The 23,042-nt window shown below is 39.2% G+C and overlaps 1 protein-coding gene and 1 long non-coding RNA gene across 3 annotated transcripts in view; one reads left to right on the top strand and one right to left on the bottom strand.

Annotated features, from left to right (window-relative positions):
• The window catches only part of LOC146598116 (uncharacterized), a 42,491-nt gene extending 40,646 nt beyond the window's left edge, over positions 1-1,845 (top strand). For both annotated transcript variants that reach the window (XR_014895325.1, XR_014895326.1), the window contains exon 3: positions 1,317-1,845. This is a non-coding gene — a long non-coding RNA (uncharacterized LOC146598116). The remainder of the gene's footprint in view (positions 1-1,316) is intronic.
• An 840-nt stretch (positions 1,846-2,685) lies between these two features.
• The window catches only part of MPPED2 (metallophosphoesterase domain containing 2), a 102,180-nt gene continuing 81,823 nt past the window's right edge, over positions 2,686-23,042 (bottom strand). The window contains exons 4-5 of the mRNA XM_085300982.1: positions 5,722-5,837; positions 2,686-3,005 (exon numbers count right to left, since the gene is read on the bottom strand). Coding sequence (XP_085157108.1) covers positions 2,686-3,005; positions 5,722-5,837 — 436 coding nt within the window. The remainder of the gene's footprint in view (positions 3,006-5,721; positions 5,838-23,042) is intronic.

Here is a 23,042-nt window from a genome sequence, read left to right as displayed (position 1 = left end):
ACCTTGGGGGGAGTTCCAGTCTTTCTTTAACAGACAAGACAGAAACACAAGGTCACCTGGGTGAACTCAAGAGACCTGGGGAGCAGCCAGAGAGTGAAGGTTCAGAGAGTATTTGCTTCATGCTCCTAAAAGCTGCTGCAAAGTCTTTCTTTGAAAATTTCTGTCTAAAATCACAAGTACTAGTACAAGTGAATTGAACCAGTAGTGTAAGATACAGGTGTGGGTTTATTTCTAATSTGGCTAGTATAAAGGGAAGCTTTGGTTATGATGCCTTGAACTGGCAACAAAATCCAAATGTAGGAAAGGAATTAATAGGAAGAAGATAATTAAAGAAAGACATTAAGTTCTTTACAAGGGGAACAGGGAAAATCGTAACTAAGAAAAAGAATCTCCTGCTATAAGTGAGGCAGAGCACTGGAGGTCAATGGATGACCACAGAGCTTAGGCAGAAAATGGAGGAAGAGTTAAATAGATGACCACTTTTAGTAAAAGATCTTGATAACTCTTTCCCAAATAAAAGCAGAAGAACTGAATATTAATCACAGGTCACTATCACAAGCTTTTTCAACATGCCAAGGATTAGACTCTCCAATAACACCAGGGTATCAATCTATCTCAGGATGCTGAAGACTGTTCTCAACCTAAACATCTGGCCAGCAATTCTCTTTCGGAGTAAATGTGAGGAAGTAGCTGCAATGCCATTTCTGCTCTGCCCGCTGCCTTCTCTCTCACTTGCCATCAAGAATGGGATGGGAGAGGAGAGAGGGCTGTTTACTCCAGTAAGACTGGGCAGGTGGAACATACCATAGCGCCCCATTAATTGAGTTGCAGGTGATTCTAGGGTGGAAGAAAATGAATGCTAATAGAAGTACAGAAATTAAGGAGAAGGCAGAAGCTCTCCTCTCAGAAACATTCCCTCAAGAAGGAGGAGATAGGGCTCCAATTCTGTGCAAAACCTTGCCACTGTTTTCAGCTGACATCCACAGAAAGCTCACAAAGAGACTAGAAAAGTCTAGGAAGACTTGGGCACTAAATGCTGTTTTTTTACTAGAGTTTCATTGAGGAAGAGAACTTCCCATTGCTAACCCACAGGGAAAAAAATGTTTTTCTTTTAAACTACTACGATAGAGTACAGATAACTGCTATCTGAAAGCTYAGATAAATACTGCTACCCACAGCGTCTATCAGAAAGAATAATCACTTCAAAATTGCTGCACTGTCTGCCTGTATTACTTTATTTATTTAAACTGGCAATTTTGATTTAGATCATCTCACAGTGGAAAAAAAATCTCATCATCATTGTTTTTATTTATCAGCTGGGAAGAAAAACTGCATGACCAACATGTGTGTATTGCATCCATTGATTTAATGGAATGTGCTGCATGTTCATCTGAGCTGGATGAGAATTAACTGCCCTATAAGATAATGCTCTTAGGAGAAACACTTGGTTATTTCTTTCTTACTGAAGTTAACCATTCCTTGGTCATCAGCGTAAGTACCTGAACAGGCTTTTGAATTTTTTTTTCATATCCTTGTAAGAATAGTTTTATTTGATTATTCTCTTTCAGTATGTGCCACCATCCTCCATATAAGATTTCAATATAAACAGGGTTGCAACATGTTCCTCAGTACTTTCTCATAAGGATCTTGTATATTAAAATACCTTTYCCTCCCACCAACTTAACACTTTTAAGACTAAAAGTTTCAGCATCCAAATGTGTCCACAATGTGTCTACGAAAGCTGTAACCAATTTGCAGGCTTTAGCTGAGAGTCTTGCTGCATTCACTTATTAATATCCAAGGATTAATATTTCTGCAAAATGCTCAATCTTTTCCTGGATGTATTAAAGTACTGCTATTCGTGCCACTGTACTTAATGTTGTGTTGTTATTTCTATTATAAACTCCTTCCTTACAGATCTTTAGAATCCACACATAAAATTCACTGCATGAAGTCATGAGGGCTTTGGAAAAACCAACAATACTAGTTGAGAAAGCTGGGGTTTTTTTTTCTTTCACAAACTTCTCCAAATCTGTAAGCCTACGGAGAACCTAATTAGAGTCAATGGAGAAATCTCCAGGGGGGAAAATATAAAGCACTTAATGTGTGATTTTGAGTTCTAGGGTCACAAAGTCTTGCGCTCTCTCAGGCAGAACTCCTAGTATTTGTCTCGCAGCAACATGAAAGCTCCAAATTTTATTAAATATTTAAATATTTCTAAAATGTATTCAATCTTTCATTCCATTCCACTACCACAAACTGAGCTTATTGTTTCTGAACCTTCACATTCTGCCTGACTTGGAACTTACAATGGGGAAAAATATCTGTTCTAAAATGAAACTGCTGGAAGCTACCGTACACAGTATGACCTGTATTACAGAATGCTTTTAGAAATGTATGCAAAGTGAGCTGTGGCAATCGCTTATCCTGATCTCTGACTCAAGATGTCCTCCTTTCTGCTTTCCCTTACATGTTGAGGGAGGTGAGCTGAGACAGTAAGCTGTCTTCATTTTTCTTCTCCTAACACCTTTCTCGGCTTCTGCATTTGGAATAATAGGGATAATTTTCAATTTGGCCTGTATGTGTTGGGGGTCTCATCTGCTTCTCTGACCAGGTTTGTCAAAACTTGAATTGCTTCAAATAACCTGTGCAGAACAACCTTTGCACAGTGAAAGATGGAGGTGGCTAAAAGTAGCACATGTTCCCAAAGCAGTCTGTCTTAATTCTGGCATAAATTTGCAAAGTGCTGTGCATGCAATCACTTCCCTCAATTCCATCTTTAGTCCAATATGCCATTATCAATTCACATCCTGAACAAACCATCAAACACCCATCAGAATGCACTTTGAAAACAGGCTCAGACCAAACAGGGGCGTAGAATTGCTCCTTACCTTCATGAATTCCACCAAAGACGTGGAGTTTGGGCCGGACTCGCCTCTGCACTGTGTTTAACAGTTCCACACAACCAACTCTCTGCAGCTCCTTTGGGACCCAATCCCGAAAACCTGAGGGCCAAATGCAATCAATACTCTTAATCTTCTCTGTTCAGGTAAGGTTTTCACATAGTCTTTCAGGAAGTCATAATTCACTGAAGGTTTATTACATTATCTGTAGTTATAATCTCTCCATTAAAACACACAAGGGCTTTTAAGAAACTTCTCACTGTTGCACTCTCTTGTGTAAGATTTCCCCTCCCTCCCCCTTACCTGCATTAATATTTTTCTGTATGTGATTGGTTTTTTAAATTACAGGCTCAAACTCATCTTCCACCTTGAAACCCCGCAATGCTGCTGCTGCAATTTTTTCTTCTCTTTTTCCTGGCTCTTACAGCAGTCTGCTTCCCAAGTGAGCTAAGTGGCTACTCCAGAAACAACATGTATCATGAAGATCAGCTGTCCTATGACCTGATAGCTCTGCCACCCCAAGGATTTAAAATACGGTCTTGGAGAGGACCACGGTCTGCAAGTGTGGGGTTACTTCCGAGACCTCAGTCACCAACAATAGGCAACACATAAAATAGCTCCCAGCAGGCTCGTGCTAATTGACTACATTTAAAATAAAAGCCACTTAGTTCTACAGATAATACAGAAAATCCATAAAACTTGACATCAGTTATTACAGAAATCTGCTATCTGGACTAATGCTGATAAGGATCAGGAGGAGTAAGGGAAATCAGGGACCAAATCCACCTGTGAGACTATACTATTAACTTCAAATTAATTACACCTTATGCCAAGCTCATCCCAGGTAGTTAAAACACACTGGGACATGAACTTGACTGAATTTTGGAAAGTACAAATAATAACTCAGTACATAAAGTCACAGCTCTACTTCTTTTAATATTTACATAATTTAAAAATTTTTGTGAATATTATGCAGGTTGAGATTCAGTCATCCTGATTTTAGGTATAGTACTAACACCTCATCTGTGTATGTAATTAAAATATGAGTGTAAATCTTTTGAAACTGAACTTCATTATCTCCATCAAAATCAAGATATAAGTACTCTTATTCAAMTAAAGCATAATTAGTGTCTGCAGCATCACAGTATTTCTATATGAACCCAAATTTAGATCAAATGGATTAGCAACCCATTTAAAGGCGTATCCATGAAACATTAAATATATTTGTGAGGTTTTTTKTGTTTGTTGGGGAAAATAAACAGATTAAAAGAATGTTATTCTAAATGCTGGTTTTCAAAATCCAGTGCAGTTCACTGGCAGTGGGCAGTACACTACTGCTCTGTCAAAGCAACAAGATGGCAGTTCTAGAAAGCTTAGAGAGAAGCTGCAGATCATCTGAACGTTCTCTAAATAACATTAACAAAATAACATTTTCTAAGTAGTATTTAAAGAGTTCCTAGTAACTAGGATAGAAAAGGAGCAACGAGTATGTTATTGGCTAAAAATTTTCTTCAATTTCTTTCTTTTTTCTTTTTTTTTTTAGCTCTGCTTAGATTACTGACTCTTAACTTAGTGTATACAGTACATAAGCATGCATTAATTCCTGACTCCACATTCACCGTGAAATTCTGTGAAAGCACTGAGCCAGCCTCGTAGCATTTAAATGCTTTTTTATATTGCTACAACGCAGTTCTGAAATTTTTTTTTTATATCCACTACCATCTCAAGTCAGTGAGAATACCCATATCTACATGTGATGATCCTTTGGACTACAGATGAATTTACTAGAACTGACAAAACCAGCCTATTAACAAGAACAGTAATGCAGGAGGGACWGACAAATGTTCTCATCCTCATCAGCCAGGTTTATAAAAGACAGACCCTCTGTTGTTGTAAACCAACTGAATTTCCACTTAAGTTAATACAGCTTTAACAATTTCTACCAACTGAGGATCAGTCCTAGACTGCTTGCCACGCATGTCTTGCAGAAAAGCAGTAAGTAATGTGTGTTACGGTATTGTGGGGTACAGAATGGCAAAAATGGTGGAAGTTTCAAAGGGTTTAGTGCAAACTTTAATGACCTTAGACATGCCAAAGCTGAGTACTCCTACCTCTGCTGAATGATCATCCTACTCTCTTTTTTAGACAATCATAACTTAGTTTTTACAGAATTAAAATATCAGTGGAATTATTCATATTAATATGGCAAGCAAAATCTAACTAAATGAAAAACTTAAACTAATTCATGGAAAACAAGTTACACATTCATATATGTGTGCTCATCTCTCATTACTTTGACTAAAGAAAAATTATCTGAGGGCATAATTTTATTCCTTCACAAATGCACTACAAGCCAACTGGAATATGTAACAGGATTTTAAAAGAAACTTAACAAAGTTGAAAAGGAAACTGTCAAGTAAAAAAGTAATTACATATTCTTTAAGATACTAAAACCTTAAAGAAACATACTGCAGCAGAAGAAAAATATTTTAGTCAATTTCTGAAAACTCATATGGGACTGGAAACTGTTTGTCAGATGAATATGGTTCTTAAATAAAATGTCAAACTCTAATGCCTATGGAATCGCATGTTTGATTTTCCCTGGCTTGACTAAAATAGAAAATGTAATTTAAAAACACCTGTAAGCTCAGTAGATCTGCTAAGCCCAATCATCATATTAGACTTCCTTCAGATAGACCTTTTAATTCATAGTTTTGAGTTAAGGTGCAATACTATACCCCTAGCATTACCAGTTTTGCTTATTTTGAAAGTAAAATTATCATGAAAAAAAATCACACGTAACTTTTGCTTTACTTACCAAGGGGAGGTCCATGCGTCATTAGTATATCAATACCCTCAGGGATAAGGTTCCACTTGTCTAGCAAAGACTGACCTCTGGGTAGGTTAAAGCCCCATCCATTAAACCATGGTGTCCTTTGGGGGAAAATAAGATTAATTTCATCAGTCTAAACTAGAACTCTCTTCATTTTCTGAATTAAAATAATTTCCGTACTTCRGAGAGTACTTGCAAAAAGCAGTTGTGAAAAGGATGCCTCCAGAACAACTAGTTCAAATATATATACACACTAACCTGTATGTCTGAGTTCAGATTAGTATCCTGTCCTTCTTATAGTTCAAGAGTATTAACCCCCAAAGCAATTTATCCATAACAGAGGAAAGGAAAAGTCAAAGCAACCCAGTCCAAATCTAAAGCTTTTTTTCAAAGCTTGGAGATGTTCAAACTTAAGAACACATACAGAAACTATAAAATAAAATAAAATAAAATAAAATAAAATAAAATAAAATTCCAAAGTTTTTGGAGGCAAGAAACAATTACTTACAGCAGATGGTATTAATGGATCACTGTTTGACAGAAAGGCTGTATAATGCTGTCATTATAAGCACTGTCTGTACCACAATATTTCACCAAATTCAAGTTTACTTTTTACAGTAGTTTTAGTATCACAGCATTTTCATATGACTTGGCTTTTAATTCTTGAGCCTCTGAGAGGCCTTGATCATACAGTGTTTGGCCTCATGGTAATTTTTTTTAGAGACCATAWCATTTAAAATACATTTAGTATTTTTTAAGAAAAATAGAGATCCTCAGTTCCCTCCATCATAGCAGAGCATTGTTCCAAGACGCTTGCTTATCCATCAACCCCTATGCAGGCACGTAGGGATGAAAGTAAATGTATTACGTAGGAGTACTTTTTCTGAGAGGTTTTAGAATCAATGAATAACAGCAAAGTTGAGCAGTTTTGATGCAGGTGTAACATGATAAAACCTTCATCAGGTAAGTCCAGACAGCAACTATTCCAAAGGCATAATATAATATTTACATCTGTTACTAATTGTAATGATTTTAATACTTTCATCCATGTGTGTGTTTCCTAGAGGTTAGGCAACAGAATTAGGCTGTTTCATATGCTATGCAGGGTACTTCCCTTTCTAACATCAGTTTTTTGGGGCTTTCTCTCTTAGYGTTCAAGTTACTCCTGCAGTCTTCCAGCTACTGCAGTTCTGAAAATAAAAGGTTTATTTTTACTGCAAGCTAAGAAAAAGCATTCCTATCGAACAARAGTTAATTAAGAGCCCTACATCTCTATGTAATCTGCTTCCTGCATCCTTTAAGTCATGCATACTTTCAGTTTCGAATATGCATTCAAGTGAAAATTTCCTGTTGAGAATACATCTCTAATTCTTGTTTTTCTGTAATTACAGTATTTTGTTCACAGAAGCCAATAATAGGACCAATGAAGAGTTTACCCAGATCTAGGTATATTCCGAATTCCTGACACTCACCAGTATGTGAAAACAAACAGCTTTGTTAATAGGTGCAGGAAGGTCACTGGTGCCTTAGTAACAAATAATAAGCATACCGCTCTTCCACGCAGCCCTACAGAACTAACACTACACACAGCACATGACCCCGGTCAGCTTAGTAAATGTTTCAGATCTTGGATGAACACTGTCAAAACCAACAAAAATCAAAATTCAGTATTAAGCACTTTATCTAGGCTATGGGTTGCTCATACACATGACAAAGAAACTTCAGCTCTAACTGTGGGCTTATTTTCAATCCACTGAAATAATTTTAAAAAAGAAGGTCTTATGTTGTAAAATAAGGTCAGTGCTCCTCAGAGGAGGTTTGTACGTAACTGCATTAAGATTGAAGCATCTGCCTTAACTTTACCTAAATCACAAATGTTTTTGCTTTTCTTTGGTTTAGCTTTCTGAAGACAGCTAAATTAGATACCAGCTTTTCCTTTACTGTAACATTCGCGGGTTTTAACATATCAAGATTATTGTAGTTCTCAGGGCTCCAGTTAAAAGCTGAAATATGGTTTGGCTAAATATTCAGCTGCTTAAAAAACAAACACACACAGCATAGGTTGAACTTTTCACTGTCAACTAATGATTCTCTCCCCACTTGCATTTCTCCTGCAGATAATAACTGTAGTTATTATACCACAGTTAAACCTGAAATATGAAACTGTATCTATGATCTCACAGGAGCTCTTTGGAGACTGCAGCCACAAAAAGCCTGGACTTGTCTGCAGGTTTTTTATTTTATTTTATTCTTTAGCCCTGGGGGAGGAAAGCAGGAACTTGAATTCCAAGGTRTTCTTCATTCACTAGCCTCAGTAATTCGCTGTGACCAACAGACACCACCACATGGGAATCCACTTGTGAGAAAACTTTACAAAAAAAGTCTCCAATATGCAGCATGTGAAAAAAAAATAAAACAGTAAAATATTTCGTTAATATTCTAAATATAGTCACAAGAAATTAATAAATACTGTACACAGGGAAGAAGAGAGGGTGTGAGTGAAAACTCCTGGATTAGAGATTTAGGTTTCACTCTCTGAAACAGCCATTTAAAACTTGAACTTATAGCRCATATTCAAAGCGACCGCTGTCCCCTGACCAAGCACCCTGACGGCCTGCGCAGATCGGAGGGGGCTCAGGCCTGGCTAGAAAGCCAGCGGGAAACGGGGCTGTGTCCAGCACAGCGCCAGTAAGAGAAACGGCTTCACGGCTCAGACTGAGGTTTGGATGAGATCCCGAGAAAGGTCACCCGCTGTCTGCGCTGGCGAAAGGGAGCTGAGGTGCTGTGAATCCCTGGAGTGGACAGATGAAGAGCTGTTTAYCCCCAGCAAACTTTAAATGCATGTAGGAAGGACAGACTCTAGTGTAGGTAGGTAGCAGTCTATCAAGGGTCTCTGATCACTAATTCTGTGTTGGATAGGGGTAGTTTCTTATCACCTTTTTCTGCATGCATGAGAGTTCGGTATATTCACGCTCACTTTTAAAATAATTTACAAGGGGGGATAAAAGATGCACATAGTTACATGCCCTCTACATTATCTTCTTGGACTGATTACTTAAAAGAAAACCCTAYTGAAGAAGGAAGCGCCTATAATCAGCTTTTGCTAGACCCACCTAGCAAAGATTGCAATCCTGTGCAAAGAATTAGTAAAGGCTACTAAGTCTGACACAATTTYCTCTCCTACAAGTTCTAAGTAAAAGTTTAGTTAACCACTGAAAACATTAATAACATGCTTCATTTTTAAAAACCTGACAAGAAAAGAAATAAACTGTTGAATAATGCCAGAAGGCAGGCCTAGACATAAAACCCACAAGGACTGGTAATGAGAGATTACAAATGATTTTGTCATTTTACGTTTGATGGACCAGAACACGTCCTCATTCGCCATGTGCAGCACGCCATGGGTCCCGCTGACCCAGCACGTCAGCCCACGGCCAAGAGAACCTAATTTAGCCCCCGCTAGCCAGAATCACACTGCTCTCACAGCATCTTTCACACGCCATGGAGCTGCCACGATAGCTCTTGATCCCTGACAGCTCAAGCCTCCCATGACTGCAAAGCTTCCTAGTCATTTAGGAATAGCCATTATCCTGGCACCAGATGTGTCACAGAGAATATCCCAACCAAAGGCAGACACCTGGCTAATTTTTACTCTCTTCAGTTCTTCATTTCTACACAGGACTCCCCACAGATTCCTCTCCACCTGGCATTTGGGAGGATTCTTTTTCTGCAATTAAAGGAGTGCTTATGCAGCAGGCCACATGTTATCTTCACACCTTGTGCTGCAAGAGACACACACATCACTTGACATATTACCAAGAAGGAGGTGATCTTCAGCTTCGTGACAAGACCTGCCTCCCTTTGCACGTGCACTGTAAGATCTGCATGACGAGGAAAACAAATCCATCCACCTTTAAACACAGAGAAGGATGACTCTTCAGCACATCAGATTTCCCTTTCCCCAAGTAATTGTACAGTGTGCTTCTACTATTTTACTAATACATTTTTTAAGAAAGTGGAGTGACGAGAGCATTTTTTTATGACACAAACTTCAGAGGACAAAAATCACGAACACTCTTTGGTGTACGCATCTCAGAAGCAACATAGTCACATGACGAAATAGAAGATCCAAGACCACGGTCAAGTTCATCCATCTGAGAATTTCAACTTCTTCTGAAACTTTAAYGTTTTTTTAAAAGATGGAGTCTCCTACCATCTGTTTCTCTTCTCTTTCTGACAAGCAGCTCATGAATTTAATTACAGTTATTTTCAGCAACTCAAAAGGTAAATGCATAATGAGACATTCTGAATTCAGGTTTTCCTTTTGCTTCCACTAGTTTTAGCCAGGAATAAGTCCAATTATGTCACTGGAGTTACTTCTAAACAAAATTAGAATAAATACTTTTTTCTATTTTTAATCTCATGCATTTATTAATTTTCCAGTCTTGCAGGATAGCCTCAGTTTTATCTTTAATCCAACAAGCAAAGTGCACAGGAGTGTCCCTTCTACAGGAGGGAGTGTCTTGCCATAGGAAGTGCTTGGGCACAGCTACCATCATAAAATACTCTATATGCGTTCCTGGAATTGTTCAATTACGCGACTAGCCTACAAACGCATCCCGAAAGTATCTATTCAAGTTCYACCTGAAAGCTGTAACAGTGCAGAGGACGTAGCACTGGACAAACTGCAAAGGAAAAAAGTGACTTTCGTGCACAGAAAAGCTTTTCAGTACTGCTCCCCCCGCCCCCAGCGCCGCACACCAGCGTTTGCCAAGGCAGGGAAGCACACGCGCCCGCCTGCCGTTCGCCAGTCATTCAATGACCAGAGCGTGCCTGGCGCGAGTACACAAAAAGGGACTGTAGTGCCGGGAGAGGGGAGAGGAGAGGAGAGGAGTGTGTGTAATCATGAAAACAAAAGGTTGAGTAGGGCAAGTGTAGGATGTATTAAGCACATTTTACAAGGTGAAAGCTCTATAAAGGCTCTGAAGCTTGCTTGCAGCTCTACAAAAGCAATTCTGATTAGGCTTTCTTATAGTGAGTATTCAAATACTAGTTTATAAGGTAACAAGAACAATGAAAACATAAAGTCTATATATATTTCCTGAATGTGCTTCTTATAGGTAATCCTGTGCTGTCAGTAAAGGACACAGGGTACTGGCTGTACGTCATATCCACGAACATTTAGCGGCTGTGCCTCAGTGTCTCATTTCGGAAGCACGRATAACAATACACAAGCTAAAGCAGCCTCATGGGGTGCAGTTCCTTGGGGTTTTGCTTTTACCTTGCATCTTTGAACAACTGCAGGTCTCAAGGAGAAGCTGTTATGCAAGGTGGGTGATGAGCACTGTAACTTTTCTAGCCATGTCACTTGTCTCCATCTCCTCATTACTAGAGTGTATGGAATCCACGCACATAYGCATGTCTCTGAAACATACTTTGGCTGTTTGTGTAATGTTACAAAAAGCTGAAGCCTGAACAGCTGGTAATTTTTTACAGTATTAGCTGTCTCTTTCAACTTGCATACTACAATCTCTAAATATTTGTTTTACCTAAATAAAAAAAAAAAAGAATTAAGAAATCTCACCCATGCACAAACACTATGTTTGGAAGGAAAGGGTCCACACAGTACCTTTTCTCTACAAAGCAGTCCTCTAGATCCTGAAAAGTTGCAGCAAGCCCTGCATCACCATTAAGCCCTGCATCACCATTTAGCTGGTGGGTTCCTTGCACCAAGCTGGTCTAGATTTCTACCACAGATAAAYATGAATGAGTAAGGCAAGGTTCTAGCTCACACTCCTTTCAGACTGAGATCTGTGCTTGACTTCTGACAGAGAAAGAAATAGCTAGGTCCTCAACAGCTGCAATTAAACAAATTCCACCAATTTGCTGATCTGCACCAGATTATCTCCTGAAACAGCCACCGATACAGGAGTAAGGGCAGCCTTAGCCATTTGTATGACTGAAAAATGGTATGTGGTAAGAATTCCCTTCTGTAGCTTGCAGTTTTTCCATCTCTTACTCTTTGCACATCTCTGCACTTCTGACTTTGCTGCCTCCAGGTTGCCCCAACTTTTATTGACTGGGGATTGAGTTCTATTCTTACATCTATAGTCTCCTACTTTTGTGGATACAGACACATTTGGCCTCTCAAATGATCTATACAACCACTGGCATCAGCTCTTCTATGTTAAGAAAAGCTGGTGATGCATTTCACAGGAGGAGCACAAAACATCTGCTCCATTCACATGTTCCTTTTTAATAATACCAGAGTACAACAAAAAGTACTGAAGACCACAACATATCTTCTTTAGAAGAATATCTTATATGATGAAGACGTTTAAAAACAAAAGAAGGAAGAAGCAGCTGTGTAAAGGAACACATGACGACATGCCAAGGTTTAAGAAATTTAAAGCCAAAGAAGAAGACAGACTGGAAATTAAGATGCCATGAGTCACATGGAGGATCACAAAATATGGAGAAGGTAGAGACAAAGGGCCCCTGAAGACAGAAGAAAAGAACATGAAATGCCACAGAGGAGAAAACTGTAGGAAGCAAGCAGCTACCGGACAGTAGAGGAAAGGAGTAAATGCATTTTTCAAGTTTGTGACTCAGAAAACCTTTGGTTAAGGTGAAGTGCTCATCACAGAAGAAACATTCCCCAAATCCTCTGAGGTTTTCCARTCCCTGACCGTACTGTGATTATTTTATTTAGGGATTTACTTCATGAGATCTGGGAGATGCTTCAATATCCCCAAATTATGAGACTAATTCAAACTTGAATCGAGAACTAATTTCTACTTCTAAAAAGAACAGAATGACATAGGCCTACTAACATCAGCATGTTTAGACCTTGCATACTTCTGTGGCGGGTTTGGTTGAAGATGGCCTAAAGTATAGACATGGGCATTAAGTAGCACCAGGCTCAGCTAGACCCCTACAACACACTGCTTTTCCCTGCACTGTGACAGCAGCACAGGCATACAAGCCCCAGGCCCAAGCGGTTTACAGAACCACTTCTGTTTTTGAAGTGGGCACGTTCTCCCCTTCATTACCACATTGCCCCTGTATGCAGGGYACATGTACCCTGTAAGTGTGAAGAGATGCTGCAGTTTCTCCAAGTTTTATGGTAGTATTTTGTGATCTTCTCAGAAACAAAGAAGAAAGGACTCACTGACTTAGAAACTCACCACAACATAAGATGAATATCCGTTCTTGGGGATAGGCTGGCAAGAGGAGGAAAGAAAAATGGGCAGTTGGCTGAAAAATTGCTGCAGTTTTGCACAGTAACTGTGCASGTTACAGGGCGATGGGTTGGATGCCCAGCTTCTTCTAGTAATCATGATCACAATACACTACCTGTAATACATCTCAAATTAATTTTCTACATGCCTCCCATCATCCATGCAAGAAATCTAAATTGACAGGACTTCCATCCCAGGTAGATCTGCAAGAGAACTCTATTTGTAGCTCTGTTTCTGCAGAGATGATACAAATGAAGGTAAAGCAAAAGTAGGGAAATAACCCCCTCATACACACACACTTGCGCGTATTTTGGATCCACTAGAAGCCTGGAGCTGCAAAGGGTGGGGAGAGAGAGAGAGAGAGAGAGAGAGAGAGAGGAAAAGATAACAGCACTTAAAAAAGCAAAATCTGCACAGTGGTAAACTGAATCTAGTAGCGTCTGTTGAATATTGTGGAAAAAAAACCCAACTGCATTCACAAAATAATAAGTAAAGATGGTTGTCTTTAAAACTAACTATATTCAGTGAATTACGAAAGAAATGTTGCCAAATATTTGATGCATAGCAAATAAAACTCCACATGAAATAAAAGAAGTTATGCCTGCTTGCTGTATTAGCTATTAAATCTATTAAATTTGGTCCTTGTTCCTAAAAAAACAGCCTCTAGAAATACATTTTGGAATGCTGTTTACAACACAGCTCTTCAGCATCGCTAGAGAGCCTCTGAAATGCTGTATTAGTCATAAAACAACAGAATTGCTTAAGCAACAATAAGTGCTGGAGTCACAAACTAGAAGAAYTCCAGAAACACACTCCTGTGCAGTGTTTCAGCACCTTTATGTAACTTTACATCGCAGCACATGCCACAGCTAACACAYGTAACTCAGTGCTGAAGCCGTCTGCAGAAAGCTGGTTTTGGCTGCGGCTCCTCCAGCCCGCCGAGCCACTGCCGCCCAGGTGCTGCTTCCTTCCCACCCCGGGCCCTGCAGTCACATACCGTGTCCTTACATCAGCTCCACTGCATGTAGTCCCTTTCACAGGCTGATTTGCAGAAAATAATAGTTTTCTACCATTTTATTTGTTGTAAGTTTATATTGTCTTCCTAAAACGGGTCAGATGAGCTCCAAAGAGAGGAGGGAGGCCCTGGCTAGCTGGCTGGGGAGGACAAGGAAAAGCAAGGCTGTCCTCCGGCAGCAGCTCAGCTGCTCCAGGAAAAGGCAGCGTCCGGGGAGACTTCACACCCAGCAGAGCCCCCAGCACACTGCTGTTAGAGCAGCAGGCCAGGCCCAGTCTCCTCTTCACCCTCATATGTTCCCGTTGTTCCCTTGTGTGTCTCTGACTGGTGAACCCATTAAGCTCACTAAACTGGAAGAAAACTAACTTGAAGAAAAAAGAAAACATGGTGAGCTGATCTGCTGTCGAGCCGGTTACAGGGGCTCGCTGTTGGGCGAGCGAGCGAGCGTGAAGAGGAGGAGGGAGGGCTGAAGCTGTGCGGCAGTCGGAAGGGAACACCACTCGCAGTGACAACAAACCAGCAGCTGGGCTCCCCCGTCTTGGCAAAGCTCAGCCCGAGGTTTTAATCCTTCCGTTGTTTCGTGCATTTAAGCTGACTTCAATAGAAGTCCCAGGGGACAAGAAGTCTTCCAGGCTCATGCATGACTTTATGAATAAAATTAACTCTGGTGCAGAGCACTTAACTTCTTCCCAAGAGCCCAGTCAAGACAAGCTTTTGCAAGACAAAAGAGTCTGGGAAATTGTAAACGCTACAGGCCCCTGGCTGGTAAACACAGGCAAGTGGAAGGAGACAGAGAGAGGTGAGAGAATTTCTAGGGATCACTGATAAAGGCCAGTATGTTACGGTGCCTTAAGAAATGAAGGAAGAATATATTTWAAAAGTAGGAGAAAAAAAAGGTGTGGGGCAACATACTGGCTGAGTTCAATGGAGGAAAGGAACTGGATGTTAAAAATACAAGGAACAGAGGGAGTTCTGATGGATCAACTGTTGTCTACCCTAATATTTTATTTTTTCCCAGCAACCAGGATTAGTTTCCTCAGAGGGAGGACTCTGCATCAAGCATGGAAATATTTGTCTCAGCTACAGATTTAGTGGCTGAACATCGAACATAAAGGATATATCTAAATATTTACTGCAAGTGTAGGTACTTTTATTATCAACATATAGGTATAATCCTTGGGTAATAATCTGCTATGCTTTTTACAGAATGAGTTAGTAGCAATTATTTTCATTGATCAAGTTAATTGTACCAAAGAATATTTTCTTTTAATGTGGTTTCAGTACACAACTTTTCTATTTCATTGAATGCTGCTTTATTTCAGAGTCAGTGTACTGCCCATGTGAGATACGTGTATGAGAAGAGATTTTGCAACTCAAAAAGGCCAGAGTTCACGGATTATTTACTGTCCAATGCAACTCTGAGGTTTACCCAAAGTTTACTGAGAGCCAGCTAATTCTTTCCAGAGCATAAACCACCAGTATAGCTTACTGTGCAAGCATACACAGAACCAGAATTTAGTACAAACTGCTGAGCACCATCAACTTTAGGAAGTCCCCATTGATCTATTTGAATCTGGACTAAAAAACGAGGGAGAACAAGAAGTGATACAAGATGATGTCACCTATTTTATAAGCCCCTGGTGCAAAACTTGGGCTTGAATGCTGGAGGGAAAAGCTTGTAACTGGGGTACATAAAACCCCCCGAGCTTTTCTCACTCTGCTGTTCTCTGAAGATAATTCTTTGAAAAAGAAACAGACTTGCCAATTTATGCTTACAGGAATAACTATTAGATACCACATCTATAATATGTTTTGGGCTACTTTAGAAATGAAATCCATCTTTCACAGTTAAACTATGGTAAGAACACACCTACAAAGGATTCAGCAAAATTACTCTGAGTTATAAAGCTCTTCAAACAACGCAGTTAGGCCACAGCTAAATTTAGCTATAGATGCATGTAACACACTTCCTTGTTCTGGATGCACAGTCAAGGAAAAAAGATTTTCGTCAAAGTCTCCTGAAGTTATGGATGTCTGGGTTGCCCTTGCTTTTCCTGACATGATTACCAGACAGACTTAGCTATTTAATCTGCTTAGTTGTTTTTAAAAAGTAATTAAGAAAACACTAAGCACATACTAACACCACACAAACTCAGTCTTTCAAAAACTCTTTTCAAATACCTGATAAATAATAATAACTTGAGCCTCAGAATATTCTAAGTAGAACACTTCTGTACAGAGGAACTGTAAATCAAGGTTGAATGCAGCAAGAATAAAGATGYCAGAATATACTCCTAAATAAAGTGAATCAAGTGGGACACAAGAATGCGCCCCCCTCTTCTATTTTCACTATTAGCCTTTAGCAGTAAGTCTATTACTCTTATTATAATAAGTATATAAACTTATATACTTTATATTTACTATACGTATAATATATAAGTGTATATATAAAGTATAACATTATAAAGAGTATTATAATAATACTGTTAGTATTATTACACTCACTCATAACCCAGTCTTTCAAACCTTTACAGAAAAGAATTGAAACTATTATCACTAGGCACTAGAATTTTTGTTCGTTCAAGGTGTGCTCTACAGCTAAAAGGGAAGCCTTTTAGCTTATTCTTTAAGTTGGATGTGAAGTTACTCACCCTCTCTAAGCAGATGAAAACAGTCAAAACAACGAGKAAGCTTCCAGTGTCACCATATAAGTTGATTTGTCATTTAGGTACTAAATTATTACTGTGAGTTAGGCTAGTCTTTAATCAATAGTACTAGATTACCATCTTAAATACAAGCACTAGTAAATGTCATCTATTAAAAAAAAATGCAGATTTCCTTCATCTTATTCATTTATTCAGTCTTTACTTTGTGCTGAAATTTAACATCTGACCTATTCAAAATTTCATCTTTACGAAAAACTGCCATCCTACTTGGGAGTCTGCAGGAAGCAAAAGTCTACAACTCCTGGCTCATCTTTGTCCCAAACCACTGCTACCTAATTTATCTAATTGTGTCAACTAGAAAAGCTACAAAAATACGTGATCTCTGCACACTTACCCTAATCTGCTCTCAACTCAGGGAACCTCCTGAGACTTGTAAGCAAGCAAAGTACATACTTTCAAAAATCTTGTGCTTGAAATTATATGCTTATAATATGTATTTTACAGTTTTATATATATTATATATATTAAAATGCATATATTCTGTTGCTCTTAAGCGTGTAACCACGAGTCCAACAAATAACTTGAAACGGCACAGTGTACTCCAAAACCAACGAAAACTACAACTACTGTACCACTCAAGCATGAGCCTATAAAATAAGCTCACACATTCAGGTTATTACCTGGAGGAGCTGTCTTATGTATGAGCCAATTTAGCAAGTCAATTAAAGTAATGCAGTTAGCTGATCAACAGATGAACACAGAAGAAAAAAAATATGACAGAAGAGGCTGAGGAAAAAAACATATGAGGATCATAAAAGAAGCAGGARCTGCTGAAAAGCCGGTAGGGAACATTCAGCACCACAGAGGTGAGAGGGGCATCATTTTAATTGAAAAGGACTTGGTTAAGCATGGGTCACTCACTTTTGTTGGCTTCAAGATCATTATTCAAGGAGCTTGGATTGCATGTGGATGAATTTACACAACATTTAATTTTAAACTCACCCACCTTCATGATGTCCCTTCCAGGAGGTCTTTGGGAGACCCAGATTATCACAGAACAAACAAGAGTTGATTTGATTCGTCTGGCTAACATGAAAACTTAAATTAGAAAGCAGTGTAGTAAAATTTTTAGCTCACGATCAGCGACTCCACTGGACAAAATACTATTCATGCTCTATCCTGTTCTCACCTGGACTGAGAGAGGAATCTGATCCTCATCTCTTTAAGGCAACAKGTAATTCTCTTCAAAAGAGTGTTAATGGCCTCAATTAGGTGCAAGAAGCAGAAAAAAAGGGAGGTAAGGAAGATCTCTTTCTTATCAACAACCAAATCAAAGCTCAAGATGTTATGAAATGCCTCAGAGTTGCTTCCTAGCTGGATTATATTGTAGATCACTTTGTGTCTGTTTTCAAAATGTCTGTTCATGTGACCGATCAAACTGTTTCTTCCAGGACGGCCACGGTCAGGGCACAGGGCTGCGGTTTGTGGGTTGGCATCATCGTGCCTCTGTGCTGCTGTATTCACGGTTACATTGGGGAAGCCAGTAAGTTAAGCTAGTAATTTTTCATTTATAGCATCAACCTACCCTCATTTCAGTGGATGCGAATAAGATTAAACTCTGAAACTTGGATATTTGTTCCTCTGGATCATATACACTCATATTTTGAGGCAATATCTTTCACAAGAAAAGTTGTGAGCTCATATTCCAAGTTTTTACCTGAAGTAAATTGTTACTGATGAGTTACAAGCCCATGAACTGGTGGTTTATAACAGAAAGGCAGACTGACATTTAAACAGAGTGGCACTAGAATAATGGCTTTACATTAGTATTTTATGGGAGGCTGAATAACTGCAGAGTTAACATACTGTATTTTCTGGCAATAAAAAATCTGTTGAAAACAAAAGGTCATTTCATTTGATAATGTAAACGAATTAGATTTGTATTGTACGGTCAAGACAGTAAAGGAAAGATTAATTCTTAAGAGGAGAAGTCAATATATCACAATGGCTAGGATTGTTTTCTTTTTAATTCTTTAACCATGCTGTAAAGCCTGCAGTTCATAACCCACAGTCATATATTGCCGCACACTGTAGATTTTAATACAGGCCCCGGACTTCAGTCTGATCTGATAAAAATCTGAAGCTTACAGTAGGCCATTATGTGGGCAAACTATTCATTTTATATTCACCTCCTTGTCGTGTCAGTACAGAGGTCATCTAAAGAGGGGGCCTAATTAATCAAACTGTCAGAGCCAATGAGGAGGAGCATGTTAATAGGACTTTTATTTCACCCAGGAAAGCAGCAGTCTGACAGCAACCAGAAAATATGGCCTTGGTGTTGCTGTTTATTAGCAATGCTGAGACCAGTAGTAATAGGTACCACACAGCTTATGTTTGATGAAGTGCTGAATGTCAAGAACCTGCACCAACCAGAAATTAGACTGACAAGAGGCAAGATCCTCAGCATATTGATAGCTGGTGAAGAGAAGGTATGGTTTGGATGTGATCACAAAACGAGAACCTGCACAGGCCACATTAATATTTCTACTGAAGCAAAGCAACAGAAAAAAAAAMCACACACACACACAGCCCCACATGGCTATTTCCTGCACTTAAGGGCGAGTCTTTTCAATATTTAACTACTATTTAGCATACGTATGCAAACACAGCCACACTGGCAGAAGAAATACCTAAATTTGGTGTCGCAGTGCAGAACCTAAAGGRCTGACTTCACGGGATCCCATCAGGACAGTTCAACTGTGAAGCCTTGATAAGCCCTGAAGATCTCTGCTATCCTGCAACTGGCAGTATTTTGAAGAGTCAGAGACTAGTTTAATACTTCGCACTAAACTGAATCCAGATCAATGCAGAGGCTGCACCAGATCAAGAAAGCCTACCACAGGCAGCAGTCAGGGCTTACCTGTGTAAGACTGGGCATTCAGTGAGTTAGATCCTGATAATGCTAAAATAAGTGTGATGAAGATTTAATTTCTTATCCAAAGCCTTTGTGCCAAATGAATGCTCTTAACCCAGTCTGTGTGCCCATGCATGGGCAAAGAAGAATACATCCAAAAGGGAGTAAGTGAGTGGGAGACACAAGAGATGCTCACAGCTTTTGAAGGGCACTGGACTCATTTTAGCAGCAGCCACGACATTTGCTGTGTGGGTGATATATGTAAAATTTAAAATTAATTATTTTAGTAATGCACCCCTACGTGATTTCTCAATCTGCAGTGCATTTTATACTTCAGGCCATAGTAGTTTTTATAATTAACTGCTTTCTAAAGCCATTTTAATTAWTTTTTTTTTTACAGCACCATTACTTCCAAGTGAAGAGACAGCTAACGTTAAATATACTCTAAACAAAAAGCTGCAAGAACCTACTCTTGTGTAGGAAAAAGCACTCAAAATCATGCTCCTACTAATACCCTCTGGAAAGGTTTAAGCAGAGAATGGAACAGTGGAAAAGAAATGCACTGCCAAAGGTGAACCTCAGACCTTCTTAGGACATAAAAGTAAGATTGGGAAAAGGAGCTAGCTAAGTTTAAATCTGTCTTGGTGGAAGAGGAAGGCTGTTGTGTTTAGGGCTGCTACCATGGATCCAAATAATCTTATCCTGAATTATCTTGGCTTTTTTCCCTGAGAACAATCTATTGTCTGGATCTTCCTCTTAAAGCCAGCAATACTAAAATTGGAGTCAAACGATACAGAAGTGAAGTCTGTGGCCTTTGCTCTTGTGCGTCAGCCCTCTGAGGCAGCTCCGCTCTATCCTTGAGCTCTCCTGAGTCTGTTGCAAAGGTCCAAGCTCATGCTCAGCACAGCAATGCCTGCTGCAACGTGGAAAGCTGTCCCTTGYGAGCGGACTAACACAATTCCCTCAACAAAGACCAGAGAGACATTAGCAGTAAGAATTTTTTATCTGTTACTGATCGTGACTGGAATTTAGATGGCTCAGCTCTAAGGTGTAGCGGAACAATATTTTCTTGTAAATGGTTCTGCCACCAGAAGCTTCCTGCCTCTTTCCCAAGCCCTCCTTCGGCCCTGTGCCAGCAGCACTGCTCCCTCCTGTTGCACCAACGGGATTGATTTTGGGACGAGGGCCACTGACATAATCCAGGTTAAAAAAAAAAAAAAAAAAAAGATCTTTTCAGTTATTTGGTTTACAGCATAAAGAGCTGCCATAGCACAACTGAAGGACTGGAGGATTGTGGCACAGGGCACAGAACTGGGTACTCAGGCCAGGAACTCTTTCTTTGGTGGCAAAACATTATTTAAAAATTTATCATCAAACTCCAGCTTTAAAGACAACAATTCATCCCTAGAATTAATAAAGACACTTTCCTTTCCTCATCTGCTGTTGACAATATCTTTAGGAACTGTTAAAATTAGTTTCGTATGTCCTAATTTAACTAACATAAGGCATGCTCCCTGCACTTCACAGAAAACAGGTTAAACTAAAAATGAAGACAGAAAGCTGTGTCAATGTAATTTTCTAAAAAACATACTAAAATCAGCTCTCTATTGAATGTAAAGTAGCACAAAAATTTGGCATTACACTAACTGCATATCCTTTTTAAAAGTATCAGAGGGTTTTTTCTGCCATTAATAGCTTGTTTCTGTTACTTACCCATTAGTATTTTATTAGCATAAGCATTTTATTACCTAACCAGTAGTATTACTTTTGGGGGTCCCCCTCTGCTTTTCTATARACTGTCACCTCTTCATTTACTATTGTTTAGTCTGAGTGTGACCAAGCAACAGGTTCTTGAAAGGCTTTGTGAAAAATGCATTCTTCAGATTGCCTGCCTAACTTCACAGAGATATTGCTGTTATTTTGAAACAAAAGAAAATCTGCACGTTAATCCCAGTGACATTGCTATAGGAACCTTATTTACTGTATGACAAAAAAAATGTTCCTTTCTTACAGCCTCATTAAATCTAAGCCTCATTTAACTAGTAGGACATTTTTACAATGGGTTTACTGACATACTCTGATAAATGTCTGTGTAACATCCTTCAACAATAGCCACGACTATATCCATAACCACAACGTGTATAAACATTGCATTAGTTTTAACAATGTGCTGTCCTGAATAGTAGGAAGTGAAGTAACACTGAACACATTTTTAGTAACCCCCACATCTCCAAACYTGCTTTCTGTGTTCGGTCTTTTGTTGTTGGTTTCTGTTTTGTTTTGGGGGGTTGTCTTGTTTTGTCTTCTCAATGGGAAAAGAAACATTCCCCTTAAAACTGTGAGAATTAAGAAGTTAAACTTTGTAAATGTTACAGGATCCCTTTGAAATTCTGACCTAGGCAGAAAGGTTTCCTGAAATTTGATTCTTTAAAGATAAAAGGGTTGGCAGCAGGATGAAAGCAGCCCTGCCCTTTTTTCCATGTCAGAGAAATGAATGGAATGGCTTATGAATACACGCAGCTCACCCATTCAGGAGCCACCYTGGTGCCTACTTGTCCTGAAATACCAGCGTTAGGTTACTGTTCAAATCAAAATAACCTCTAGCTACCATGAACTTGATCCTCAGGAACAACAAGGGCCAGAACATGGTTTTTAGACAGTCTTAATGAACTCCTCAAACTTCAAGGTAATGCAAGGCATTACAAGGCATTTCTATGGAGAGTGTGCTTTCAAAACACCAGGCACCTTTACAAACTGTTAACCGTTATAACCTACTTTAGAAAGAAACCAGGAATACCAAAATTACACTACAAACTAAAGTTTAGCTCAACTGCTGTCTTGTTCATGATTGGCCTCTGATTTAATTTCACATAAAATGGTACCGCAAAGCTGGACATAGTAAAGTTACAGTATTTACACTGGAGACCAGGGCCTGACATTCCGTCTAAATGAAATTTCCCAGTTGTCCCAAACACTTTTTATCTTGTTTCCATGCTAGCAGTTTGAAATGTCACTACACATTGCCACAATGACAGATGAGCAAAAGCACAAGAGAACAACATAGCTGGTTTCTCCATTGAACTATCCCCGGCAAATGTGAAAATTTACTTTTGCCCCTGGCTCCTGCTCCACACCCAGATAATGTTAACAGTATCAGAGATAAGATCTAAAGTGTGACTTCATACAGACTGAATTATAGCTCAGTAGTTAAGAAAACTTCATGTCTCTGTCCATTAGTGTTTATGCACACATGTACACACACACACACACACACACATATATATATATACACACACACAATTTTAAAAAGCACCACTAAGTCTACAAGCTGCAAGTACTTTTTACCTTGTTACCATGACTTATCTCACTAAGGTTAACATGGGACTTACTGCTATAAAATCCTGTACTACAGAGGATTGAGATACGTGGCCAGAATATGTACTTTATGTGGATTAACAGACTGAGGCTTG

This window comes from Rhea americana, unplaced genomic scaffold (assembly GCF_003343005.1).
Source record: "Rhea americana isolate MKP2758 unplaced genomic scaffold, rheAme1 scaffold_17, whole genome shotgun sequence".
Classification (NCBI taxonomy): Eukaryota; Metazoa; Chordata; class Aves; order Rheiformes; family Rheidae; genus Rhea; species Rhea americana.
The sequence above is the reverse complement of the archived record's forward strand: the minus strand, read 5'-3'. Positions and strand labels throughout refer to the sequence as shown.